Here is a 21,264-nt window from a genome sequence, read left to right as displayed (position 1 = left end):
CGCCCCGCCCCGCCCTCAGGCCCTGCCCAGAGCGCCCTGCCCGCGGCGCCCGTGCGCCCCCTGGCGGCCGGAGGACCGCCCCACCCGGCCGCGGGATCCCGGAGTTGTCCGGGACGGGAACGATCCCCCGGGATCACCGGGACTGATCCGCGCCTCGTCCCCAGCGCAGAGCGCTGAGCGCCGCGGCCAGAACTTCCTTGGACACCTCCAGGGCGGGGACTCCACCGGTGCCCTGGGCAGCCCCTGCCAGTGCCTCACCACCCTTCCACACAAACCACGTTTTGCAACAGAACGAACGATCTATCTATCTATCTATCTATCTATCTATCTATCTCTATATATATATTATATCGAAATACAAATACACATCTATAAAGATCCCGCCACGGTCCTATCTTGGCCTCTCGCGAGATCTCGACGGCAATTTTTAAGTTCCCTGTCATCTCGCGAGATCTCTGCGGGTATATACTAGGCCCGCGCCGCCCACGCTGTCTTTTCGCTGCGCCTGGAAAACCTCGGTTCGCGCTCCGGTTCTATCCGCCTCCATCTCCGCCATCTGCCGCCGTAATGCCGCCCAAGTTCGATCCTAACGAGATCAAAGTCGGTAGGTGGCGGGCAGCGGGGCGGGAGGAGGCGGGCAGGGGCCGCGGGGCCCGGCGGGCGCGATTAACGCGGCGCTGTCCCCGCAGTTTACCTGCGCTGCACCGGCGGCGAGGTCGGAGCCACGTCCGCGCTGGCCCCCAAGATCGGACCCCTGGGGCTGGTACGTACCGGGGAGCGGGGAGCGGGGCTGGGAGGGGAAGGAGAGGTGAGACATGTGCCGGGCGCTGTGGGAAGCGTGTCCTGCTGGGGAACGAGAGAGTCCTGGGGGGAATTTAAAGGGGTGAGGGAGGGATAAAAATTTCAATTCCATTTAAATTTTATCGGGTGGGATCCAGCGCGTTCCGGAGGCGCTGGGGAGCCGCTGGCGGTGCTGCTCCGTCCCGGAGCGCTGCGTGCAGCAGGGCCGCACTCGGAGCAGCAGCCGGGGCCCTCAGGGGCTGTCGGCTCTGACCCGAGCCCGTGTGACTCCACGTTCGTCCCTCAGTCCCCCAAGAAGGTGGGCGATGACATCGCCAAGGCCACGGGCGACTGGAAGGGGCTGCGCATCACGGTGAAGCTGACGATCCAGAACAGGCAAGCGCAGGTACCGCACGCCGCAGGGGCCGGCCCGTGCTGCAGGCGTGGAGCCCAAGCGGGCTCCGCCTGCTCCAGGCACCGGCCCGGATCCCGGCAGGGTCCACTCAGCCCTTCATCCTTCCGAGGTGGATAAAATGAGTGCCACACAAAGGGTGTGTGGGGGTCTTCTGGGAAGACCTTAAAACGTGGGTGGGGGGGATGCATGTGGAGCCTGGGACCTGCCAGGCTGGAGGATCCCAAGGAGAGGTCCTCATGTGCCAAAATTCAGCTTTATCCCGTTGTAGCTTATTTTTTGTACAGAACATTGAACCAGCAAAAAAACCTTACATAAAGCAGCATAGAAATAAATAATTTAAAATCTTGCCAACTCTTGTAGCCACCCGCCACCGTACCTGTTCTGCTGTCCGTGGCTGGTACATTCCAGTGGTGAGCTGAGAGGAAGCCCCAGGCAGGAAGCAGTCCTCTCCTGCTGGTGGGGAGGCCTGTGCCGAAAACCTGGGAACAGATCCCTGCAGTACAATAAACCTGGAGCATGGGGAAGCTGATCAATCCCACCCTGCTCTGGCAATTACCTTTGCTGAAATAATTAATAGGTTAATTGAGTATCTTCGAATGGGGGGGGAAATTAATTTCTTTGTATTTAGATAGAGGTTGTTCCTTCTGCCTCTGCTCTGATTATCAAAGCTCTGAAGGAGCCACCTCGTGACAGGAAGAAGCAGAAGAACAGTAAGTGTTCCCCTGGACTTGGTTCTCAATATTTTGGGGTTAAAAGAGGGGAAATACCAGTACCTTTCTCTGGGGTTATTCAGCCCAAACTGGTAAATGGGACACAAGGCTGGTTTTGGGCATCCCTGCAGTGCCAAGGTACCAACAGATGCACATCAGCAGAGTTCTGTGTTTGAGGAAATTATGGAGTCATGGACTGGTTTGGTTTGGAAGGGGCTTAAAAGTTCGTCAGTGCCACCCCTGCCATGGCAGGGACACCTCCCACTGTCCCAGGGGGCTCCAAGTCCTGTCCAGCCTGGCCTTGGGCACCGCCAGGGATGCAGGGGCAGCCACAACTGCTCTGGGCACAGCTGGGGTAGAGCAGGCTCCTGCTCTGTAGCACTCTGTTGGCACAGGGCCTGGCACAGCCCGGGGAGCTGGCACAAATGCCAGCTTGGAAAGAGGAGTTGGGGATGATCTGGGAGCAGCAGCCCTGCTGGAGCTGCAAACCCCCAGCTCTCTGTGGTGTGGGAATGGCCCTCCCAGAGGGAGCAGGGGCTGGCAGTGCCCAGGTGCCCTCAGTGCTGCTGTTCCCTCCCAGTTAAGCACAGCGGCAGCGTCACCTTCGACGAGATCGTCAACATTGCGCGGCAGATGCGGCACCGCTCGCTGGCCCGGGAGCTCTCGGGTGAGTCTGGGGCACAGGGGATGAGTGCCTCATGGCCTGGGGGGCACGGGGAATGCCCCATGGCCTGGGGGGCACAGGGAGTTCTTCATGGCCTGTGCAGGGAATTCTCCATGGCCTGGGGGGTGTGCAGGGAATGCCCCATGGCCTGGGGGGCACAGGGGATGAATGCTCCCTGGCCTGGGGGGGGCACAGGGGATACCCCATGGCTTGAGGGGCACAGGGAGTGCCCCATGGCCTGTGCAGGGAATTCTCCATGGCCTGGGGGGTACAGGGAATGAATGCCCCATGGCCTGGGGGGGCACAGGGAATGCTCCATGGCCTGTACAGGGAGTGCTCCATGACCTGGGGAGGCACAGGGAATGCTCCATTTCCTGCAAGTGGGGGCTCCCAGCTGAGCTGTGCTGCCTGCAAACAGGCAGCCCCAACACCTGGGGAGGGAGGGGTACAGGGAGTTTGCAGTGTGTTCCTGGGGCAGTTCATGGTGTGAGATCTGGATAAGAGAATTAAAGATCCCTTGTGAGCCCTGAGGCTCAGCCTGCAAATCCCTGAGGGAACAGGGACAGCTGAGAGCTATGAGGAGCTCTGTCAGAATCCACATTTGGGTTGGAAGGGACCTTAAAGCTCATTGAGTTGCACCCCTTGCCATGGGCAGGGACACCTTCCCCTAGCCCAGGCTGCTCCAGGTAAGTTCCTCAGATGTAAAGCACTGACAGGCTGTGTCTGCTGCTGCAGGGACCATCAAGGAGATCCTTGGCACTGCCCAGTCCGTGGGCTGCAGCATTGATGGGAGACACCCCCACGACATCATCGATGACATCAACAGTGGTGCCATCGAGTGCCCGGCTGTGAGTACCCAGCTCTGGCTGAAATTGATGTACAACATCTAATTACTGAAAAACTCCACTAATGAGCTGTGTTTGCTTCTTCCAACAGAGCTAAGACTGCAGAAAAGGAAGTTGCCACATGAAGGCTCCTTCAGTTTTTTGTAGCACTTTAAATACTAAAATAAAGACCCAGTTGTCTGCAAACGTTTGCTGGTTTGATTTGTCCCTGTCCCATGCTGGCAATTTTCCTTTGGGGAAAGTACCTTGTCTTCTGGAAATACAGCACTTTGGATGTGTTCTGTATGGATTTGGGGCAGGGATGGAAGTGTGGCTGTTCAAAAATGGGGTGAGGAATGAGAGCAGAAGGTTTAGCCTTGCTTGTTCAAAACAAGATCCATTTGTGTCCTTTGCTCCCTGATTTGGGTCACTGCCCTGGTGACTTGAGAGCTACAGACCGTGGAGTGGGGCTGTAGTGACAGAGGTAAAGGTGAGCAAAAAACGCCGTTTTTATCAAATCCATGAGCCTTGGCAGACACCAATTGTCCAGGATATGCCACAGAGTCCTTGTCAGTGTGGAGGGGAGCTGCACCCTCCTCCTAAAGCAAAACTGAGCAAAGCCTGACCTGGGTATTCTCAGCCATGGGAAAACCCCAGGAGCTCAGGGATGTGTCTGTCCCTGCCTGGGGTGGCTGTGCCTTGGACAGCTCTGCCCGGGCTCCAGGCCTGTGCTGGCCCCTCTCTCCCTGTCCCCAGGTCCACGTGGAGCTGGTGGAGACAAAACCAGCAGTTTGTGGCTCTGCACTTTTATCTCTTCCCCCAGCTGATTGTAGGGCCTTGTTCTGAGGCAGGCAGGAAGAAAACAGAAATACAGCTGGAATTCCAGGGATTTGCCATGCTGAGGGAATGGCTGGAGCTCAGGGCAAGGCTCTGCCCCCAGAGGGTGCTGGCACTGCCCAGGCTGCCCAGGGAATGGGCACGGCCCCGAGGCTGCCAGAGCTCCAGGAGCCTTTGGGCAGTGCTGCCAGGGGTGCCCAGGCTGGGGCTGCTGGGGGGGCTGGGCAGGGACAGGGGCTGGGTTGGGGGATCCTGGTGGGTCCCTTCCCCCTGAGGATATTCCAGGATTCTATCTGGTTCCTTTGTTGGATCAGCCATGTTACCATGTTTCAAGCAGGGAATAATTTGGGTGCTCTGAATACATCAGGTGTGGCTCCAGGTGCTCTGTAACCAGTCCCATCTCTCCAAGGGTTTGTGTGGCACAAATTCTGGTTAAGGTACAGGGGCAGAAAACCTTTGTGTGGAGTGGCCACAGGCTGAGGGGCTGCAGAGGTTGGGGGATCCCATCCTCACCCCAGCCCAGCCTGGCTGCCCTGCCAGGGGAGGGCTGGGTCCCTTCCTTGTAGGGGTTCCCCAAAAATCCTCACAAACACCTGAGACAGGGCAGGCAGAGGCTGCAGCCCCTTCAGCAGCAGCTCTGCCTTAAACTCTGTTAAAATCTTTGTGCCCCTGATGTGGAAACCCACTCTGGAGTGACCCCAAAGAGTTAGGAGCTGTTCAGCCTCCCTGTCCCGTGTGAATTTCCCTCCACTTGGCAGCGCTGCAAACAGTTGGAAAAATGATTCCTTTTCCTTACCGGGAGTTCTCCTGGGACAGGACCTGTAACCTTCCCTTTCCCCTTCTGCCTGAGAGCATGTGCTCTGGTAGGAGCAAAGCAGTGCTTGGAAGGAGGGTTTGCCCTGCCAATAATTGATTTCTTCCAAATTATGTTCTTCAAAACGAGGCAGAGGGTTCCAAAGATAACAACATACATTAACATCACATTTAAACCCATCTTCCTAATTAATAATTTAATTTAGTACCTTTATTAATGACATAGAGGAAGGGATCAAGTGCAACCTCAGCAGGCTGGCAGGTGACACCAAGCTGAGGGTGAAGTGACAAATCTGAAGGATGTGATGCCATCCAGAGGGACTTGGAAAAGCTCAAGCAAGCTCGACATCCTCATGGGAGCCTCATGAGGTTTGACCAGGCCCAGTGCTGGAGCTGCACCTGGGTCTGGGCAACTCTGGGATGAATCCAGGCTGGGGATAAGCAAATGGAGCAGCCCTGGGAGAAGGATTCCACAAATCTTGAGGGTTTTTTGAAGAAATGAAGACGTGGAGGATACTTTGGGCTGAAATCAGAACCAAAAAATTGCTGTGACACCCTCAGAGGTGCTGAAGTAACCCCCAGTGCTGGAATGGCTGGAAGTTCTGGCAGTAACTGCGCTGGTGGGGAGGCTCTTGGGGCGACCCCACAACAGCTCTGGGGTGGCTCTGTGCTGTCCCCGGTGAGGGCACAGCCCCGCAGCTGGATCCGCTGTCCCCAAGCAGGGCACGGCCCCGCAGCCGGGGTCTCACAGCGCAGCGCATCGCGGCTCTCGGGGCGGCACCGGGAGCTTGGGAATGCCGGGCTGTCCTGGGCAGGGCCGGGAGCTGCACCCCGTGATCCCGGTGGGCGTCCCCAGCTCCGGACTACCTGATCCCTGCCCGATCCCCCCGCAGGGCCCGCCGGGGCAGCGCGGGCTGTCCGAGCGGAGCGCCCGAGAGCCGGCACAGCCGCCATGTGCCACCAGCATGCCAGCCGGAGCTCCTCGGCCCTGGGGGTGTCCCTGACCCTCCCTGGGGTCCCCGGGGGTGTCCCCGGCCCTGTCCCCATTCCCGCTGTCCCCGTTCGGCCCCGGGGGGGGTGCGGTCCCTTTAAGCGCGGCCGCGCCCCCGCCGGGCCGGCACGGAGCTTCCCGCGAACGTGACGTCACCGCCCGCGCCTCCCGCGCCCGCGCCGCCCGCGCCCGCGCGCGGGGCCCCGTCCCACGTGACCCGGGCCGCGGCGCGCCGCTGCACATTGGCCGCGGCGGCGGCGTTCGCGGGAGTGACGCGAGGGCGGCGCGGGCTCCCATTGGTCCGCCGGGCGCGGGTGGGCGGTGGCGCGGGCCGCCATTGGCCGAGGGGCGGCGGGGGGGCGGTGGCGCGGCGGCCCCGCCCCCCGGGTGTGCGCGAGGCGGCGGCGCGTGGCAGCGGCGCGGGGCGAGCGGCGGCCCCGGCCCGGCCCCGCCATGACCGACTTCAAACTGGGCATCGTCCGGCTGGGCCGCGTGGCCGGCAAGGTGAGCGCGGGCACGGCGGGACCGGGTTCGGCCGGGCCGGGCCGGGGGCGGCGGGGCCGGGCCGGGCTGTGCATTGCCGGGGCCACGCTGGGGCCGTGGCGGGGCCGTGCGGAGCCGTGCGGAGCCGCGGCCGCACCGTGCACTCCCGGGCCTTGCCCAGCCGCGCCGTGGCCGCGCTGACGGCGCTCTCGCTCTCGGTGTGTTGCAGACCAAGTACACGCTGATCGACGAGCAGGACATCCCGCTGGTGGAGAGCTACTCGTTCGAGGTGAGCCCGCCGCTGCCCGCCTTCCCTCCTGGGGCTGGCCCCGGTTCCGTGAGTCCCTCCCCGCCCGGGGCTGCCCCGGCCCCGCCGGAGCTCCGGCTCTGCCCTCTCCTCGTGCTCTGCTCCAGCCGAGCCGCCCTGGAGGAGCCGTGCCTGCAACTCCCCCGATCGGCGGAAAAAAAATCACTTTTAACTTATTGAAGTCCCAACGTGGGGGATTTCAAGCAGGAAAAGTTCTGGGGTTTCCTTTTTTTCTTTTTTAATTAGACAAACGTTATTTTAAAACATTTATTTACTCATTTATTTTCTAGTTTATTTTTTTCCATAATATCTGTATGCTTTCGGAGAACTGATAATTGGCAATGGTTTGGCAAACATTAGAAATGTTCACTCTGCACTTAGTCTTGGATGAGGAAAACTTGTATTCATGTACCTGATTATGGGACCAGAAAAAAGTGTTTCCTCTTCACATCTACTGCTAAATGGGTTTTACCAAGGCTTTGGAAGTGAAAGACAATGATTACAAAACTTCAGCAAATAAGGGGTTTTTTTGGAGGAGAGACCATCATCTGCTACATTTCTGCAGTGCAGTGGATGCTTTGGGGCTGCTCTTGGGGATTTTAGGAGTTTTGTGAGTGCTGCTGCCAGAACTTTCCCTGTTTGCCCATTCCTCCCCTCTGGCAGCCACCGTGAGTGTCTGTCACCGTGGTGGTAACAAACCCTGACTTCCCAAATGCAGCAAGTTGTTGCTGTGCTTTGTGAGCTTTGAACAGCATTGTGGAGGGCAGGAAAATATGGAAATGCAGGGAAAATGCAGGATAAATGGCAGACCCTTGTTCTCCCAGCGAGGTGGGTGATGGGGCAGAGTGAGGATCCTGCCATGAATCCCAGCCCCAGAGCTCCATTCCTGCTGTGCTTCATCCAGGCAGCCCCAGCTCCCCCTGCCCTTCCCCTGGGCTCCACAGGCTCCATCCCACCCCACAGCCCCCAGTACCCCATTTTGGGGCGGGGGGGGTGGAGGTGCCCTTTGGCTTCAGCACCCAGAGGTGCCAAGAACTGGCCCAGGGAGCACAGCAGGGCTGGGGGTGTCCCCAGAGTGCTGGGGGTGCCCCCCAGGCTGAGCTGGCTGGGTCCCCCTGGGGCTTTGGGACAGCCCAGACCCCATCGAGCTCAAGGGCCCTGCAGGGACAAGTGTGAAATGAGGGGGTCCATGCCCCCAAATGAGGGGGTCCATGCCCCCAAATGAGGGGGTCCATGCCCCCAATGAGGGGTCCATGCCCCCAATGAGGGGTCCATGCCCCCAATGAGGGGGTGCATGCCCCCAAATGAGGGGGTCCATGCCCCCAAATGAGGGGTCCATGCCCCCGATGAGGGGGTCCATGCCCCCAGTGAGGGGGTCCATGCCCCCAGATGAGGGGTCCATGCCCCCAAATGAGGGGGTGCATGCCCCAAATGAGGGGGTGCATGCCCCAAATGGGGGGTGCCCCCCAGTGGAGGGGTGCTGGGTGCCCCGTGTGCTGCTCTCACAGCCTTTCCCTCCCCTCTAGGCTCGCATGGAGGTGGATGCTGATGGGAACGGTGCTAAAATCTTCGCCTACGCCTTCGACAAGAACCGGGGCCGGGGCTCGGGGCGCCTCCTGCACGAGCTGCTCTGGTGGGTGCTGTGATCTGTGGCTCTCCTGCTGGGTGTTGTGCAGTGCATGGGATGCTCTGCTCTAAAGGGCATCATCTGGCTGAGCTGAAGTCACTCGTATAGGTCAGAGAGTTAGACTAAAGGGCACATAAAAAGGTAGATTTAGATTAGATATTAGGAGGAAACATGTTACTGTGAGGGTGGTAAGACACTGTCACAGGTTGCACAGAGAAGCTGTGGATGTCCCATCCCTGGAAGTGTTCAAGGCCAGGTTGGATGGGGCTTTGAACAACCTGGTTGAGTGGAAGGTGTCCCTGCCCATGGCAGGGGGTTGAAATGAGATAATTTAAAAGGTCTCTTTCAACCCAAACCATTCTATGATTTTATAGGTCAGGTGTTGCACAGGCATAAAGTAGAAGTCATTGCATCCTGAAACAGCCTGGATGGACAAAAGGACTGGAGTCTCCAGGAAATAAAGCAGCTTTGCTCCATGCCAAGTCCCCACTTAGCAAACAGCAGAGCCAGAAACAGATAGAATTTCTGTTTCAGGCAGCACAAACCTGGGCTGGGAGGGGGATCCCTGTGCCCAGGTGCCCTCAGGAAAGGGGCAAACCCAGCCCGGGGTGCCCACAGGGTTTGGGGTGCAGGATATGTTTACATGGCACAGCCCGTGGAACGTTCCAGGCAGGGAGAGCAGAGCCAGGGCCATGGACACCCTGTTCACACCTGGGAATGCTGCCCCAGCACCTGCCCCACTGACAGGGGAAGACAAACATTTGAAGGTTTGTGAGGTTTTTTGTCTGCTCAGAATTATCAGAGCACTGGAGAGAGGGAACTCCTGATAACTTCACACTTTGAAGTGTTTTTATGGCTTTCTGCAAAACTGCCTGAGGTGATGCTGCTGATGGTTCATTTCCATACTCTTATTTTCCATACTCTACAAATCCTTGAAATCCTTCATAGTTTCATTAGGTTTCAGGACCAATTTCCTCATCTGAGAGCAGCTCACCCTCTGAGCTCATCTGTTGCTCCTTGTCGATGTTGGTGGGTTTGTACAAAAGGTGGGATCTGCTGAAGAAATCTTATTTATTTAAAAAGCCTTTTTGGAAAAGTTAAGCATATTTTCTACTCAGTTCCACATCTTTGGAAGCCACAGTGCCCAGGATGCCCTTCATCATTCCAGGTTACCTTTTATCCCCTAGAACCAGGCTTTGCATAGGAGGAAGGAGACAGGAGGAATATCAGATTAATATTTGCAGTCTGCTTATTAAATATGGATTTTAACCTGCATCTGTTAATATTTAATCTTATTGCACATAGAACTTTGTTGAAATTATGAAATTGGCTGCAATATGTGGAGCAAATCACTGACAGCTGCTGCTAACTGTGAACCTCAGACAGTCATAATTATTATCTGTAAGGAGCATTAAACAGCACCTGAAAATTATTCAGGTCAGTTCTTGAGGGCTGTGCAAATGATGACATCCCAGCTATTTGTTTATGACACAGCCCAGCCATTGCCTCTCCTGGCTTGTTTCACTCAAATTAGGAAGTCATTTGAGCAGATTCAGTTAGGAAATTCAAATTGTGTCACTCGAGCATGGGCTGTGGTTAAATATAAGAGATTGTGTGTAATGGGGATTTTGGAGAGGCACAGAGGGGGGTGGCAGCTGCCAGGCAAGCAGAGCTGCACTTCTGAATTTGCAGTCAGGTTTTTGAAGTAGAAAATATAAAATATCTGTGCTGTTCTGTGAGTTCACCCTGGTCCTGAAGGTGGTGGTGGTGCTGATGTTCAGCTGCAGCTCAGAGGCTGAGTCTCTGCAGGGCTGTGAAGCTTCTGCCCCTCCTAAACAGCAATTTTGGGCTGCTGTGAGCGCAGAGCAGGGCTGGGAGCAGTGTCAGGGCCTTCCCTTGTGAGCAGGGGCAGTGCTGGGGGTTTGGATTCAGGAGAGCTGGGCAGAGCCAGGCACTGATTCCATTTCCCAGTGCCTGCCTGGCTCCTTGGGTGAATGAAAACCAAAGATTATGGATTGGTGTAGGTGTGTAATTCAGTTATTCTCTGCACATGAACCCCCAAAAATACAAAAACCCAACCCAGCTGTGTGCCTCTGGATTATAGAGACAGTGAGTAGCATGTGGTAGATGTAATGAAAAGAGATTTTTTGCATTTTTTTTCTTTCCTAGTACAGCAGGTATCTTTGCTCATGTCATGAGGCCCTTGGGATGGAAATCCTGGCTCCGCTGGAGCTGCAGCAGTGACAGGAACCTTCTCCCAGAGCCCTGTGCAGAGGCACTGTGGGATCCAAAGGCATCAGGAGCTGGAAATTCCCCTCATGAGCTGCAAAAATTCTTACAGGGAGAACTTCCTGCTGGTTCTCAGCCTCTCATGTGCTTGCTGTGATTTCCAAATGAGTCCTGGCTCCCCCAAGCAGGGTTTGGGGTCTCTGCAGGAGCCTTGTCCCTGCTCAGCTCCCTGTGGGCAATCCCAGCTCTGCTCTGCTGGTGTGGAGATGTTCCCTGGGAACAGCAGCAGCAGCAGAAGGGGATTAGTCATAAATAGCACCAACTGCATGTTCAAAAAGACATCCAGGACCTGATTTCTGGGGGCTCTTAAGGGTGTTTTTTTTTAGAGCACTTGCCATCTTGCTGCCTGTAAGAGGCTCAGCTCTGGTTCCTGGTGCTTGGAATTGCTGTGTCTGCACTTGTGTTCCAGCCCTGGGCTCTGAGCTGCTGAAATACCCAAAGAACAGAACCCAGATGATCCCTGGGGAAGGGTTTGCTTGTCATCTTGCAGGAGCTGAGGAGTGCAGGGGGATCAGGAGCTCCAGCCCTGCAGTTCTGGCTGCATTCTGAGGCTGTTCCCGAGGCAGGGTCTGTCTGTCTGTCTGTCCTTGCTGCTCCTTTGGGTGGGCTGGGATGGTCACAGAGGCCTGGGGAGGGAGGGCAGTGCTCCTGTGTTCAGAGCTTGGAGAGAAGGGTCCACCCTGGATTTGGCATCACCAGGTGTGGCACCTCAGGGCAGTGGGGTTTAACTCTGGCTGCTCACCAGCAAGGCACAACTTCCAGCTTTGCTTGGGCTTTTGTCACTTGAGGCCACAGAAAAGCTGGCAGTGATGTAGATAAATGTGGTTTTATACAAGGAGGTAAAGACTGGCTCAGTGTGGGAGGGGATTTGGTCAGAATTTGCTTTTTGGGGTGCTGGGTGCAGATGTGGGCTGTGCAGGAGCAAGGTGCCACTCTGCTGTGCCACCCCAGTGCCAGGGACAATCCTCATAATCCTCTCTCCTTCCCCAACTCCAGCAGTTCTAAACTCATCTAATAAAATCCAAAATATTTCTGAACTTAGTTTTGGAATCCCCTCCCCTTTCCCCCCTGCACACTCTGTTCTTGCTCTGAACCTCTGTCTCCTCCTCCCAGATTCCTGTCCCTATCTGTCCCATCTCTGCAGCTGGCACTTGGTCCCAGGCTCATTCTAAGAACCTTAACTCCTTCCCTGTCCCAGTGTCTGTCTGATGCACCCTTCCAGCAGTTCTGCACTTCTTGGGACTCCTGATTCCCTTTGCCAGACCCTCAGCAACTCAGGAGTAGCTGCTGCTGTAATGGCTCCCAGTGCCAGGGGGCAGGGAGGGATGGGATGTTGGGAATTAGGAATTGTTCCCTGGCAGGGTGGGGAACCCCTGGCAGTGTCCAGGGCCAGCCTGGATGGGGATTGGAGCACCCTGCAATAGTGGAAAGTGTCCCTGAGTTTTAAATTCCCTTCCAACCCAATCAAGCTGGGATTCCTCCTTTAGGGCACTTCAGTTGACTCTCTGCCATAGTTTGTTTGCTTTAATGTGTGTGGTTTGGTTTCTTTTCCCCCAAAAGAAGGATTTTATTGGTTTTACCCTCAAAGGGAAGAACTTTTCCCTGTTCCATGAAGGCCCAGCACACTCCCTGGCAGGAGGCTCCAGGCTCTGTTCCCTTGCAGGGAATTCTCTCAGGAATTACCTGGTGGAGCTGCAGCACAGTCTGTGTGAGGTGCTGCTTGCAGCCTCTCCAGGGGGATTTTCCTCATTAAATTCTACCAAGTTTTGGGGAATATGTGAAGTGCAAAAGTTTTTCTTACCCCCAAGGTACATAACTTGGACATATCTGGATGGATTTTGACCAAGAATACAAAATCCTACATTTTTCATTGCAAGTCATGTTAAAATGAGCTTCCTGTTCTGCTGAGCTTTATAAAGGTTAAAAAAAGGCATGATTTTTTAAACTCAGACAAATTTCTCTTCAAAATGAAAATAATTATTTGAGCTGAAATGTTCAGTGAAGGCTGAGCAGGGCTCAGGGTCCAGGCTGGGCTTGGGTGAAGCTGCTGGGAGGCGTCCATGAGGAGGTGCTGGGTTCCCCTCAGTGAGTGCTCTCAGCTCTGCTTGTCCTTGTTCTCCCCATGGCACAACAGTCACAGGGACACAGCCCTCTGTCCAAGCCTTGCATTTCAGCTGGGATGGGGATTCCTGCAAGAAGTGATACCAAAACTTGTCCAGGCTTGAGGGTGTTTGACAGTGAACTGGATGAAACAGAGAGAGGAGAGATGAAAAGAAGGGGGAAAGGCCAATGGAAGCTCCTAGAAGGCAGTAGGGAAGATTTCTCCCTGCAGTCATCCTGGATTAGCCCTGCTTTGGGTTTTGGGCAAGTTTCAGGTGTCTCTTGGTCAATTGTGGGGTAATTTCAGACTTTCAGTGTGTGACACACAATTGCAGTCTAAAAAGATTTGCATACTTGGTGAAACCTCTGTCCTGCTGCTGTTCAGAGATGTTTCTTCATAAATAATAAACACACCAGTGCCAGACTTGCACAAATGTGTCTGATAGAATTTCCTATGGGAATAATAATCCAGTATTGGCACCTTCCAAGGAGCACTGTAATTCCATGGATCTTCAGCAGTAACTGGAGGAGTAGACTCTGGAACTAAGCAATATGCTTAAAATCACTCTATATTTGATTCAACTAATTTATAATTGAAACCACCTGCTGGAAAAAGGCACTTTCTCCTGGGAGTAGCCCCTGGAGCCTGTTTGCAGCCCAGTGCCAGCAGCTCCCAGCTCACATTGCCTCTTGAATTGCTGTGATCCTTTGGGTTTTTTTGCTGTTCCTGTGCAGCACTGACCCTCAGGTTGGTTTTGTGTCCTGCAGGGAGAGGCACAGAGGAGGGATTGCTCCTGGCTTCCAGGTGGTGCACCTGAACTCGGTGACCGTGGACAACCGCCTGGACAACCTGCGCCTCGTGCCCTGGGGCTGGAAGCCCAAGGCTGAGGACATCTCCAGCAAACAAAGGTATGGAGCACCTGCAGGGGGATAGACATCTCTTCAAATGTCTCCATTCTTCAGTGGGTTTTGCCTTGGCAGAGCCTTTTTGATGAAGCTTTGGGTGCTTTGCACATCACTCAGCTGGGGCTCGGCCTGTGCTCATGTCCTGCTGTGCTGGGACCACCCCACCCATCTCACCCTCAGGGCTGTGCCAGGTGCAGCAGGAACCTCTGTGCCCTCCCAGCTGGGCAGAGGCTCAGGGAAATCTGCACATCTCACTGCCTTCTGCCCCTCAGAAACCCCAGTGGGAGCTGGGAGCTGCAGGATGGTCCTGATGGAGCTGCAGGGTGGATGCTCCTGGTGGGATCTGTAGGATGGATGTTCCTGATGGGATCTGTAGGATGCTCCTGGTGGGATCTGTAGGATGGATGCTCCTGGTGGGATCTGTAGGATGGATGCTCCTGGTGGGATCTGTAAGATGCTCCTGATGGGATCTGCAGGGTGGATGCTCCTGATGGGATCTGTAGGATGCTCCTGGTGGGATCTGTAGGATGCTCCTGATGGGATCTGCAGGGTGGATGCTCCTGATGGGATCTGCAGGGTGGATGCTCCTGCTGGGAGCTGCAGGGTGGATGCTCCTGGTGGGATCTGTAGGATGGATGCTCCTGATGGGATCTGTAGCATGGATGTTCCTGATGGGATCTGCAGGGTGGATGTTCCTGCTGGGAGCTGCAGGGTGGATGCTCCTGGTGGGAGCTGCAGGATGCCCCTGGTGGGAGCTGTGAGCTCAGGTTGGACTCCCTCAGGGTGAGTTCTGGGCTCAGCTTCCAGCACCTCTCAGCAGCTTGGGGAGCTCCCCACGGGCTGGGTTTCACTCAGCACATCACACTCTGTGCCAGGATGGATCTGGATAATCAATGAAAATCCAGACCCACAGACTTCACATCACACTCTAATCCTGAAACACCTGCATTAGAGGTGGCACCTTTAACATTGGGGTGTTTAGAGCTGATTAAACTGATTTTTAGAAGCTGTAGTGAATCACAAATGCTCTACATGGTTTTGGGGGTTCAAGAACAAGAAACAGACTTCATGCCAAAAATTAATTTTGCGAATAGTTTTGCACAGAATTAACTTTGCTGTATGTAAATGTTTCTTGATTGATACCTTTAAACTTTTGGGGTTTGCACTTAGGCTAAAATAACCTTTAAAATACCCAATATATGAGCAGTATATGCTCATATATTTAAACTTTTGGGGTTTGAACTTAGGCTAAAATAACCTTACAAACACCCAATATATGAGCAGGATGTGCAGTCTGAGGCTAAATACAATGTTAACCTTATTTAGTAATAAATTTGGAATCAGTGTCTCTGTATGATTATTATGAATTGATGCACCAAACTTGTACTTGTTTGTTTTTCCAGGGAACAAAGTCTGTACTGGCTGGCAATCCAACAACTTCCTACAGACCCCATAGAGGAGCAGTTTCCTGTCCTGAATGTAACCAGATATTACAATGCTAATGGGGATGTTGTGGAGGAGGAGGAGAACTCCTGCACTTACTATGAATGTCACTACCCTCCCTGCACAATGATTGAAAAACAGGTGGGTTCAGAGAGCTGGGAGTGAGCAGGGAACCCTTGGCATAGTGGTGTGTCTGGGGGTTTATTTGTTATTTAAAATGTAGAGCTTTACATGAGCCATTCAGTGGTTAAAGCCATGATTTTCTGCCACTCAGGTTTTCTTTGGCTGAACCTCCAGAGCCTGTGATAGTTTTCAGTTTTCTCACAGGAGGGAATGTGGGTTTGGGCTGGAGCAGTGGATGTTAGGGGCTGCTGGAGGAGGGCGATTTCTGCAGAGTGCACAGAAAGCAGAGCTGGGATGAGTGAGCAGCTGTGTGAGGCAGCAGGGAGCATTCTAGGAGGGCTTGGATGGCCATGGAATCAAAAAATAACCTGGTTGCCATTTCCTGAGGTGAAGGTGAATTGCAATTCATCCAGGGGAGAGCTGGGAGGGAAAGTTCTGCTGGAGGAAGATAAAGCAACATCAGGAGAGAGAGAATGAGCTGTGCAAGGGCTGTGCCTCTGCCACACAGATGCCTTATCTAGAAACAAGGGCTTTTCTTGTGATAGCAGATGCTGAATAGGCTAAACCCATTGTGTTCCACTTTTTGCTGTGGGCAAGGGAACATTTGCAAAAATGATCTTAAATTCCCTGTATTTGAAACAGAGGCTGCTCTGCCTTTTATTTGGGTCTGTGCCCAAAAGCTCCTGGACAACATTAATTTGGCAATGGCTGAGCTTGTGCAGCCCTCCTGATAATTTCTGAATTTCAGGTGTTTGTTTGTAGTTGAAAACAGAACTTGAGTTGACAAAACAGGAGCATTGTGACAACAAATGTGTAATGCTCCAATATTTTGTCTATAAATTAAGCCCATTTTAGAAGAATGAGGAGGATTGCTTCAAACCCTCATGGTGGGGTGTTTGTGTTTCACAGAATCCCAGACTGGTTTGGGTTGGGACTTTACAATTCATCTCATTCCATTTGCAGGGACACCTCCCACTGTCCCAGGCTGCTCCCAGCCCTGTCCAGCCTGGCCTTGGGCACTGCCAGGGATCCAGGGGCAGCCACAGCTGTGCCAGGGCCTGCCAGGAAGTATTTCCTCCCAATATCCCTCTCACCCTGCTCTGTGAGGCTGTTCAGCCTTGTCCTGTCACCTGTTTGTGACAGGCATGGGCAGAGGCACAGGGAGGGATTGCTTCTGGCTCTCAGGGCTGCACCTGACCTTGGTGACCATGGACAGCCACCTGATGGTGCAGCTCCTTGGGAATGCTGCTGGTTCCTTTGGGAAAGCTGCTGGGGTGTGTGATGGTGTTCACAGGGGTTCTTGGATGAGGGAAGAGACGAGGATCTGACTCCATGTTTCAGAAGGCTTGATTTATTATTTTATGATATATATTGCATTAAAACTATACTAAAAGAATAGAAGAAAAGGTTTCATCAGAAGGCTGGCTAAGAATAGAAAAGAATGATAACAAAGGTTTGTGGCTCAGCTCTCTGCCCGGTCCAGCTGGGCTGTGATTGGCCATTAATTAGAAACAACCAACATGGGCCAATCCCAGATGCACCTGTTGCATTCCACAGCAGCAGATAATCATTGCTTACATTTTGTTCCTGAGGCCTTTCAGCTTCTCAGGAGGAAAAATCCTAAAGAAAGGATTTTTCATAAAAGATGTCTGTGACAGGGGTGTCCCTGGAGGGGGGATTCTGAGGCTCCCCTGGCACTGAGCAGGGAGGATTTTCCATAGAAGATGTCTGTGACATGGGGGGATGCTGAGGCTCTCCTGGCATTGAGCAGGGATGATTTTCCACAAAAGCTGTCTGTCACAGGGTGTCCCTGGGGGATGCTGAGGCTCCCCTGGCACTGAGCAGCCCCTCTAACCCCAGCTTTTGTTCGCAGCTGCGCGAGTTCAACATCTGTGGGCGCTGCCAGGTGGCGCGGTACTGCGGCTCGCAGTGCCAGCAGAAGGACTGGCCTGCCCACAAGAAGCACTGTCGGGAGAAGAAGAGAACCTTCCAGCAGGAGCTCGGCCCCGAGCGGTGACCGGGCAGCAGAGGCCTCTCAGCAGCAGGATTCCTTCCCAAAGGCATTGGACTCTTGCTTTTGCACAGTATGACAGACTGCTTATCAAAGCCAGAGGCACTGAAGAAAAACCCTGTGATGCTTGAGCAGAATGGCTGACTGGACTAAGCCAGCTCTGACTGGTGCTGTGGAAAGGGATCGGGTCTGCCCTTCCAGTATTATATTCTCAAGCAAAAAGACTACTGTGGAGCTCCAGGCAGGAAGCTTCTCATTATTTATATGTTAATACGTTTGTAAACTCATGTACAGTTTTTGTTAGGAATTCTTGATAGCACTCATTAACTGTAATGTTCAGATGAGAACATGTTGTTGGCCTAAAAGTTAAAAAAAAAAAAAAGAAAAAAAGTCATGTAGCAAAAGCTTTTCCTCCCATGTGGCAGAAGTGTCTGTGGCAGTGCCAAGGCCGGCGGGGCAGGCTCTGGCATCAGCACTTACTCTGGAGAACTCTGCATGGAAGCTCTATTTCAAAAAAAATACAAACAAAAAAAGAGCAAACAAAGTAAAGGTTGGAATGAATCCATGTCTGCTCTCTGGCTTTTTCCCCTTCCCTTCCAGCTGCCTTCAGAGCTCAGCCCCCCTGGCTGCTGGCAGGAGCAGGGCCCAGGAGCTGCGTGGGGCAGAGGGACCCTCTGGGATCTGGGTCCAGGACTGCAGCTGGGGCTGCTGGAGATGGGCCTCGGAGCAGCCAGGATTCCCAGGGAGCTGGGTCAGCTCTCTGTTCACAGCCTGGCACAGAGGGCAGTGCCACGGGAGCTCAGGGAGCAGCTGTGTGTGGATGTGGTCGCCCTCGTGGCTTCCCCGTAGCATAGGAAACACTCCAGTCGTGTGCAGAGATGTTTAAATATCTAATATTGGGTGATTTGAATTATTTATTCACTTTTTTTAAGAGTTGTCATCAATCCAAGAATCACTTTTTGATTTTTTTTAAATGTAGTAATGAGTAACAGTAGTATGGGAGGAGGATTTCCCTTGCAGAGCACATGCCTATTTTTCTTTTCATGAATAACTATTTTCTATTCCATTTTTGCCTTAGAAGTGTAAGGAACATCAGCTGAGTTTCCTGAAGAGCTAAATGGATAATTTAGTGCCAGGTGTTAGTCTTGCTTCACAGTAGAAGAATGTGAGCTGCTGAGTGCTTAATGCAGAGCCTTTCTTGGAGTGCTTAGTGAAAATTTTTTTGTAAAAGCCGTTTAGAATTTTGATTTTTTCAATCAGGATTCACTTTGCCACTTCATGTTGCAATGTTGGTCTTGCTTGTATTCAATTTGTTAGAAAATTGATCTGCTGTGGACTTCCAATATTATATTCTGTTTCTAATATCTGCACAGGAAGTTCTGAATTATTAACATTTGGGTGGGTTTTCATCCTTTGGCTTTAAGCATTGTGGGAAATAGTAAAAAACTTCTGAAGCTTCCTGCTGGAAGTTCACTTGAAGGCACTTGGTCGAGTTGCCACTCTTAAACCACATTTGTACTGTAACTTTTCTGTTCAGGCAGCCCAAAATGCCCTTTAGTATGACAAAACCAAGCAGGACCCAGTCAAATTTTCCTGCAATGAGTAATCTTTTTTTTTAAAGGAAACATTAATTCTTTCCTTGAAGTGAAATGCAGTTTTTGATTAATATAAAATGGAACATAAGGAATATTTTGTTTATTGAGGTAATCCACTGAATAGGACAGAAGTATTGGGGGTTTTTTCCTTTGCCTGTTTAAAAGCTGCTGTTTGTCCTGCCAGTTTTCCATTTTATTACCAGGAATCATGTTTATCAAAACAAAGTGCAGGCTTAGAGCCCTTAAACACTTGAGCAGCACCCAGCAGGGAGAAGTTGGTGCAGATGTTTCAATGCTGCTGCTGTGAGCACAAGGACGGGCTGCACCCAAGGATGGTGGGGCAATGGGGAGATTCCTCTGAGGGAATCAGGGATGGGTGGGATAAAGCCAGGATGGAGGTGCTTGGGGAAATCCTGATCCCAGGGGATGTGGGAGGTGAGGTACAGAGATGCCCAGAGGGTTAAAAGTGGGACCAATCCAAGTGGAAAGAAACTGCCCAGACATCCTGCAGAGGCTCAGGGAGATAAGAGGGAGATAACAACACCTGGGTGTGTGGTCTGTGCCCCCAGACTGTCCCTGTGCCACAGGAGAGAAGTGGCCATGGGGATTTTGACTCCTGGGGACTGCACTGAGCACATCCCTGCCTGCTGGATCAGTGATCAGTGATTCTGGCAGCTCTTGGCATGCACAGACACCTTCCCTCTCAGTGAGGAGGGCCAGAAGGGAGCTTGAAGGTGGCAGCTCCCCAAGGCAGCCCAGAGCATGGAGCTCTTGTAAAGGCCCTCCTTACCCACAGAGAACCCTGCTGGCAGGGATAGCTCTAAATTTAAAACCCCAGGATTGGAGTCATTTATCTGGGAGCAGACCTGGACAGTTCTGATCAAGAGCTGATTTTCCAAGGGCTTCCCCCTGATGGAGATGTTCTTCATCCAGGTTGTTTCCTGCAGGGAAATCTGGTAAATCCAGCTCAGGGCAGGAGGCTGCAGCGCTCCTGGTGCTGGCTGTAATAACAGAGGGCTGCACACACCCTGTAAACACTGAAATGTTGGTACAGGCACCTTCCAGTGCTCCTTCCCATCCAAGTAGGATGGTATCACCAATCCCAACATGCAGAAAACACAACTGGAAATCCAGGCTGGCTTAAGGAAAACCAAATATGAAATACAGTGGATTGCAGGGCTTGGTGTTCTGATACTGGCACCTTGAAAACACCATCCAGTTATAGTCTTAGTTTTCCTTTGTTACTTATTTTTAAATGAAACTCGTGGTAAAAGGAGCTGCTGAAAGGCTGAAAATGCTTATGGAAGGCATGGAGATGGTGTAAGACACCACATGGGCCAGGAGCAAAGCTTCACCACCCAGCAAAACAGCACTGAGAGCAAAAGGAGGCTGGTGTGATTAAACAGCAGCATGTGGGATACTCAGAGTAAGAAGAAATCCTTGGTAAACTGAACTTGTGTCCAAATGTAAGAGATGGAAAGAATAACATTTGGCAGGTGAAACGTAGAACGAGCAAAGAAACAAATCAACCCAGCAAAATAATGCAAAGAAAAATGAATATGAGGAATGTTCAAATCATAAAACTTGCATGAGTGGTTTTGAAAAAATCAGGAGCAGGGGGACTGCTGGAGTCAGCGGAGAGGGATGCACAGCAAAGGGAAGGGCTGACCTGAGGATGAGAGCCTCAGCAGAAGAAAATCCAGTGACTTGTTTGCATGTGTGTTCCCTGTGAAAGAGCTGGTGGGGTTCGCACAGGAATACTCCATATGGAGAGCTCCACGGGGAATCTGCTCAGAGCAGAAGTGCTTTCGGGAGAGATGGAAGTTCAGCTGAAATGAGCAGCAACAAGCGGCCAGGAGCAGACGGTGCCACCCACGGCTCCGAGGGAGCTCAGCGACGAACAAGCCGAGCTCCCAGCTGGGATGGCGACCTCTCCCTCGGTACAATGGCACAGCAAATGGCACAGCAGCTTCTGGAAGGAATTTCAAACTACAGGAATTTCAAACTACTACAAATTGTGAATTCATGGATGCTGTGACGCAGCACCAATACCGAGGAGGAGTCACTGTGGGTTCTGTACAGGGAAATCAGCTTCAAAACTTGACTGGAATTGCTTCAATTGCAGGCATCAACAACCAGGGAAAAGGGGATTTGGTTGGGACAGTTTGAACTGCATTTAATGATGACTTTGCTCAAGGCACTTAAGGAAGAAAAGCTGCTGGTCAAAAAGGGAAATGTCACATAGACAACTGTTTAAAAGACAGGAAAGGAGGAGTAGAAGGGAGGGGCTTTATGGTGGTGGGAAGTAAACAGCTGGATGTCCAGTATATTAAAAAAATAGCAAAA

At 52.8% G+C, this 21,264-nt stretch overlaps 3 protein-coding genes and 1 non-coding gene across 5 annotated transcripts in view; all 4 read left to right on the top strand.

The window, feature by feature from the left end:
- Nucleotides 1-21,264, top strand: part of FKBP15 (FKBP prolyl isomerase family member 15) — a 159,178-nt gene that overhangs the window by 56,707 nt on the left and 81,207 nt on the right. The window lies entirely within an intron of this gene.
- Nucleotides 514-3,600, top strand: RPL12 (ribosomal protein L12). Its single transcript, XM_054283934.1, has 7 exons — nucleotides 514-604; nucleotides 690-763; nucleotides 1,088-1,186; nucleotides 1,824-1,905; nucleotides 2,486-2,572; nucleotides 3,305-3,417; nucleotides 3,506-3,600. The coding sequence occupies exons 1-7, from the start codon at nucleotides 568-570 to the stop codon at nucleotides 3,509-3,511; spliced, it is 498 nt and encodes a 165-aa protein (XP_054139909.1). The 5' UTR covers nucleotides 514-567; the 3' UTR covers nucleotides 3,512-3,600.
- LOC128942210 (small nucleolar RNA SNORA65) lies at nucleotides 1,559-1,686 on the top strand. The gene has a single exon (XR_008483598.1). It is a non-coding gene; the product is annotated as a small nucleolar RNA SNORA65 (small nucleolar RNA).
- Nucleotides 6,456-17,953, top strand: ZMYND19 (zinc finger MYND-type containing 19). Its single transcript, XM_054283929.1, has 6 exons — nucleotides 6,456-6,538; nucleotides 6,747-6,806; nucleotides 8,351-8,457; nucleotides 13,609-13,749; nucleotides 15,150-15,330; nucleotides 17,186-17,953. The coding sequence occupies exons 1-6, from the start codon at nucleotides 6,488-6,490 to the stop codon at nucleotides 17,327-17,329; spliced, it is 684 nt and encodes a 227-aa protein (XP_054139904.1). The 5' UTR covers nucleotides 6,456-6,487; the 3' UTR covers nucleotides 17,330-17,953.

This window comes from Melozone crissalis, unplaced genomic scaffold (assembly GCF_028551555.1).
Source record: "Melozone crissalis strain CALT ecotype California unplaced genomic scaffold, PUWL_Pcris_2 ptg000041l_1, whole genome shotgun sequence".
Lineage (NCBI taxonomy): Eukaryota > Metazoa > Chordata > Aves > Passeriformes > Passerellidae > Melozone > Melozone crissalis.
Note: the sequence above shows the minus strand (reverse complement) of the source record. Positions and strands in the feature narration are given on the sequence as shown.

Bases quoted from the DNA above. Each gene is read 5' to 3' on its own strand.
- RPL12 (XM_054283934.1), top strand. From the start codon at position 568: ATGCCGCCCAAGTTCGATCCTAACGAGATCAAAGTCG. The intron at 605-689 runs GTAGGTGGCGGG...CTGTCCCCGCAG, and splicing joins TCCTAACGAGATCAAAGTCG to TTTACCTGCGCTGCACCGGC. The intron at 1,906-2,485 runs GTAAGTGTTCCC...GTTCCCTCCCAG, and splicing joins CAGGAAGAAGCAGAAGAACA to TTAAGCACAGCGGCAGCGTC.
- ZMYND19 (XM_054283929.1), top strand. From the start codon at position 6,488: ATGACCGACTTCAAACTGGGCATCGTCCGGCTGGGCCGCGTGGCCGGC. The intron at 8,458-13,608 runs GTGGGTGCTGTG...TGTGTCCTGCAG, and splicing joins CTCCTGCACGAGCTGCTCTG to GGAGAGGCACAGAGGAGGGA. The intron at 13,750-15,149 runs GTATGGAGCACC...TTGTTTTTCCAG, and splicing joins GACATCTCCAGCAAACAAAG to GGAACAAAGTCTGTACTGGC.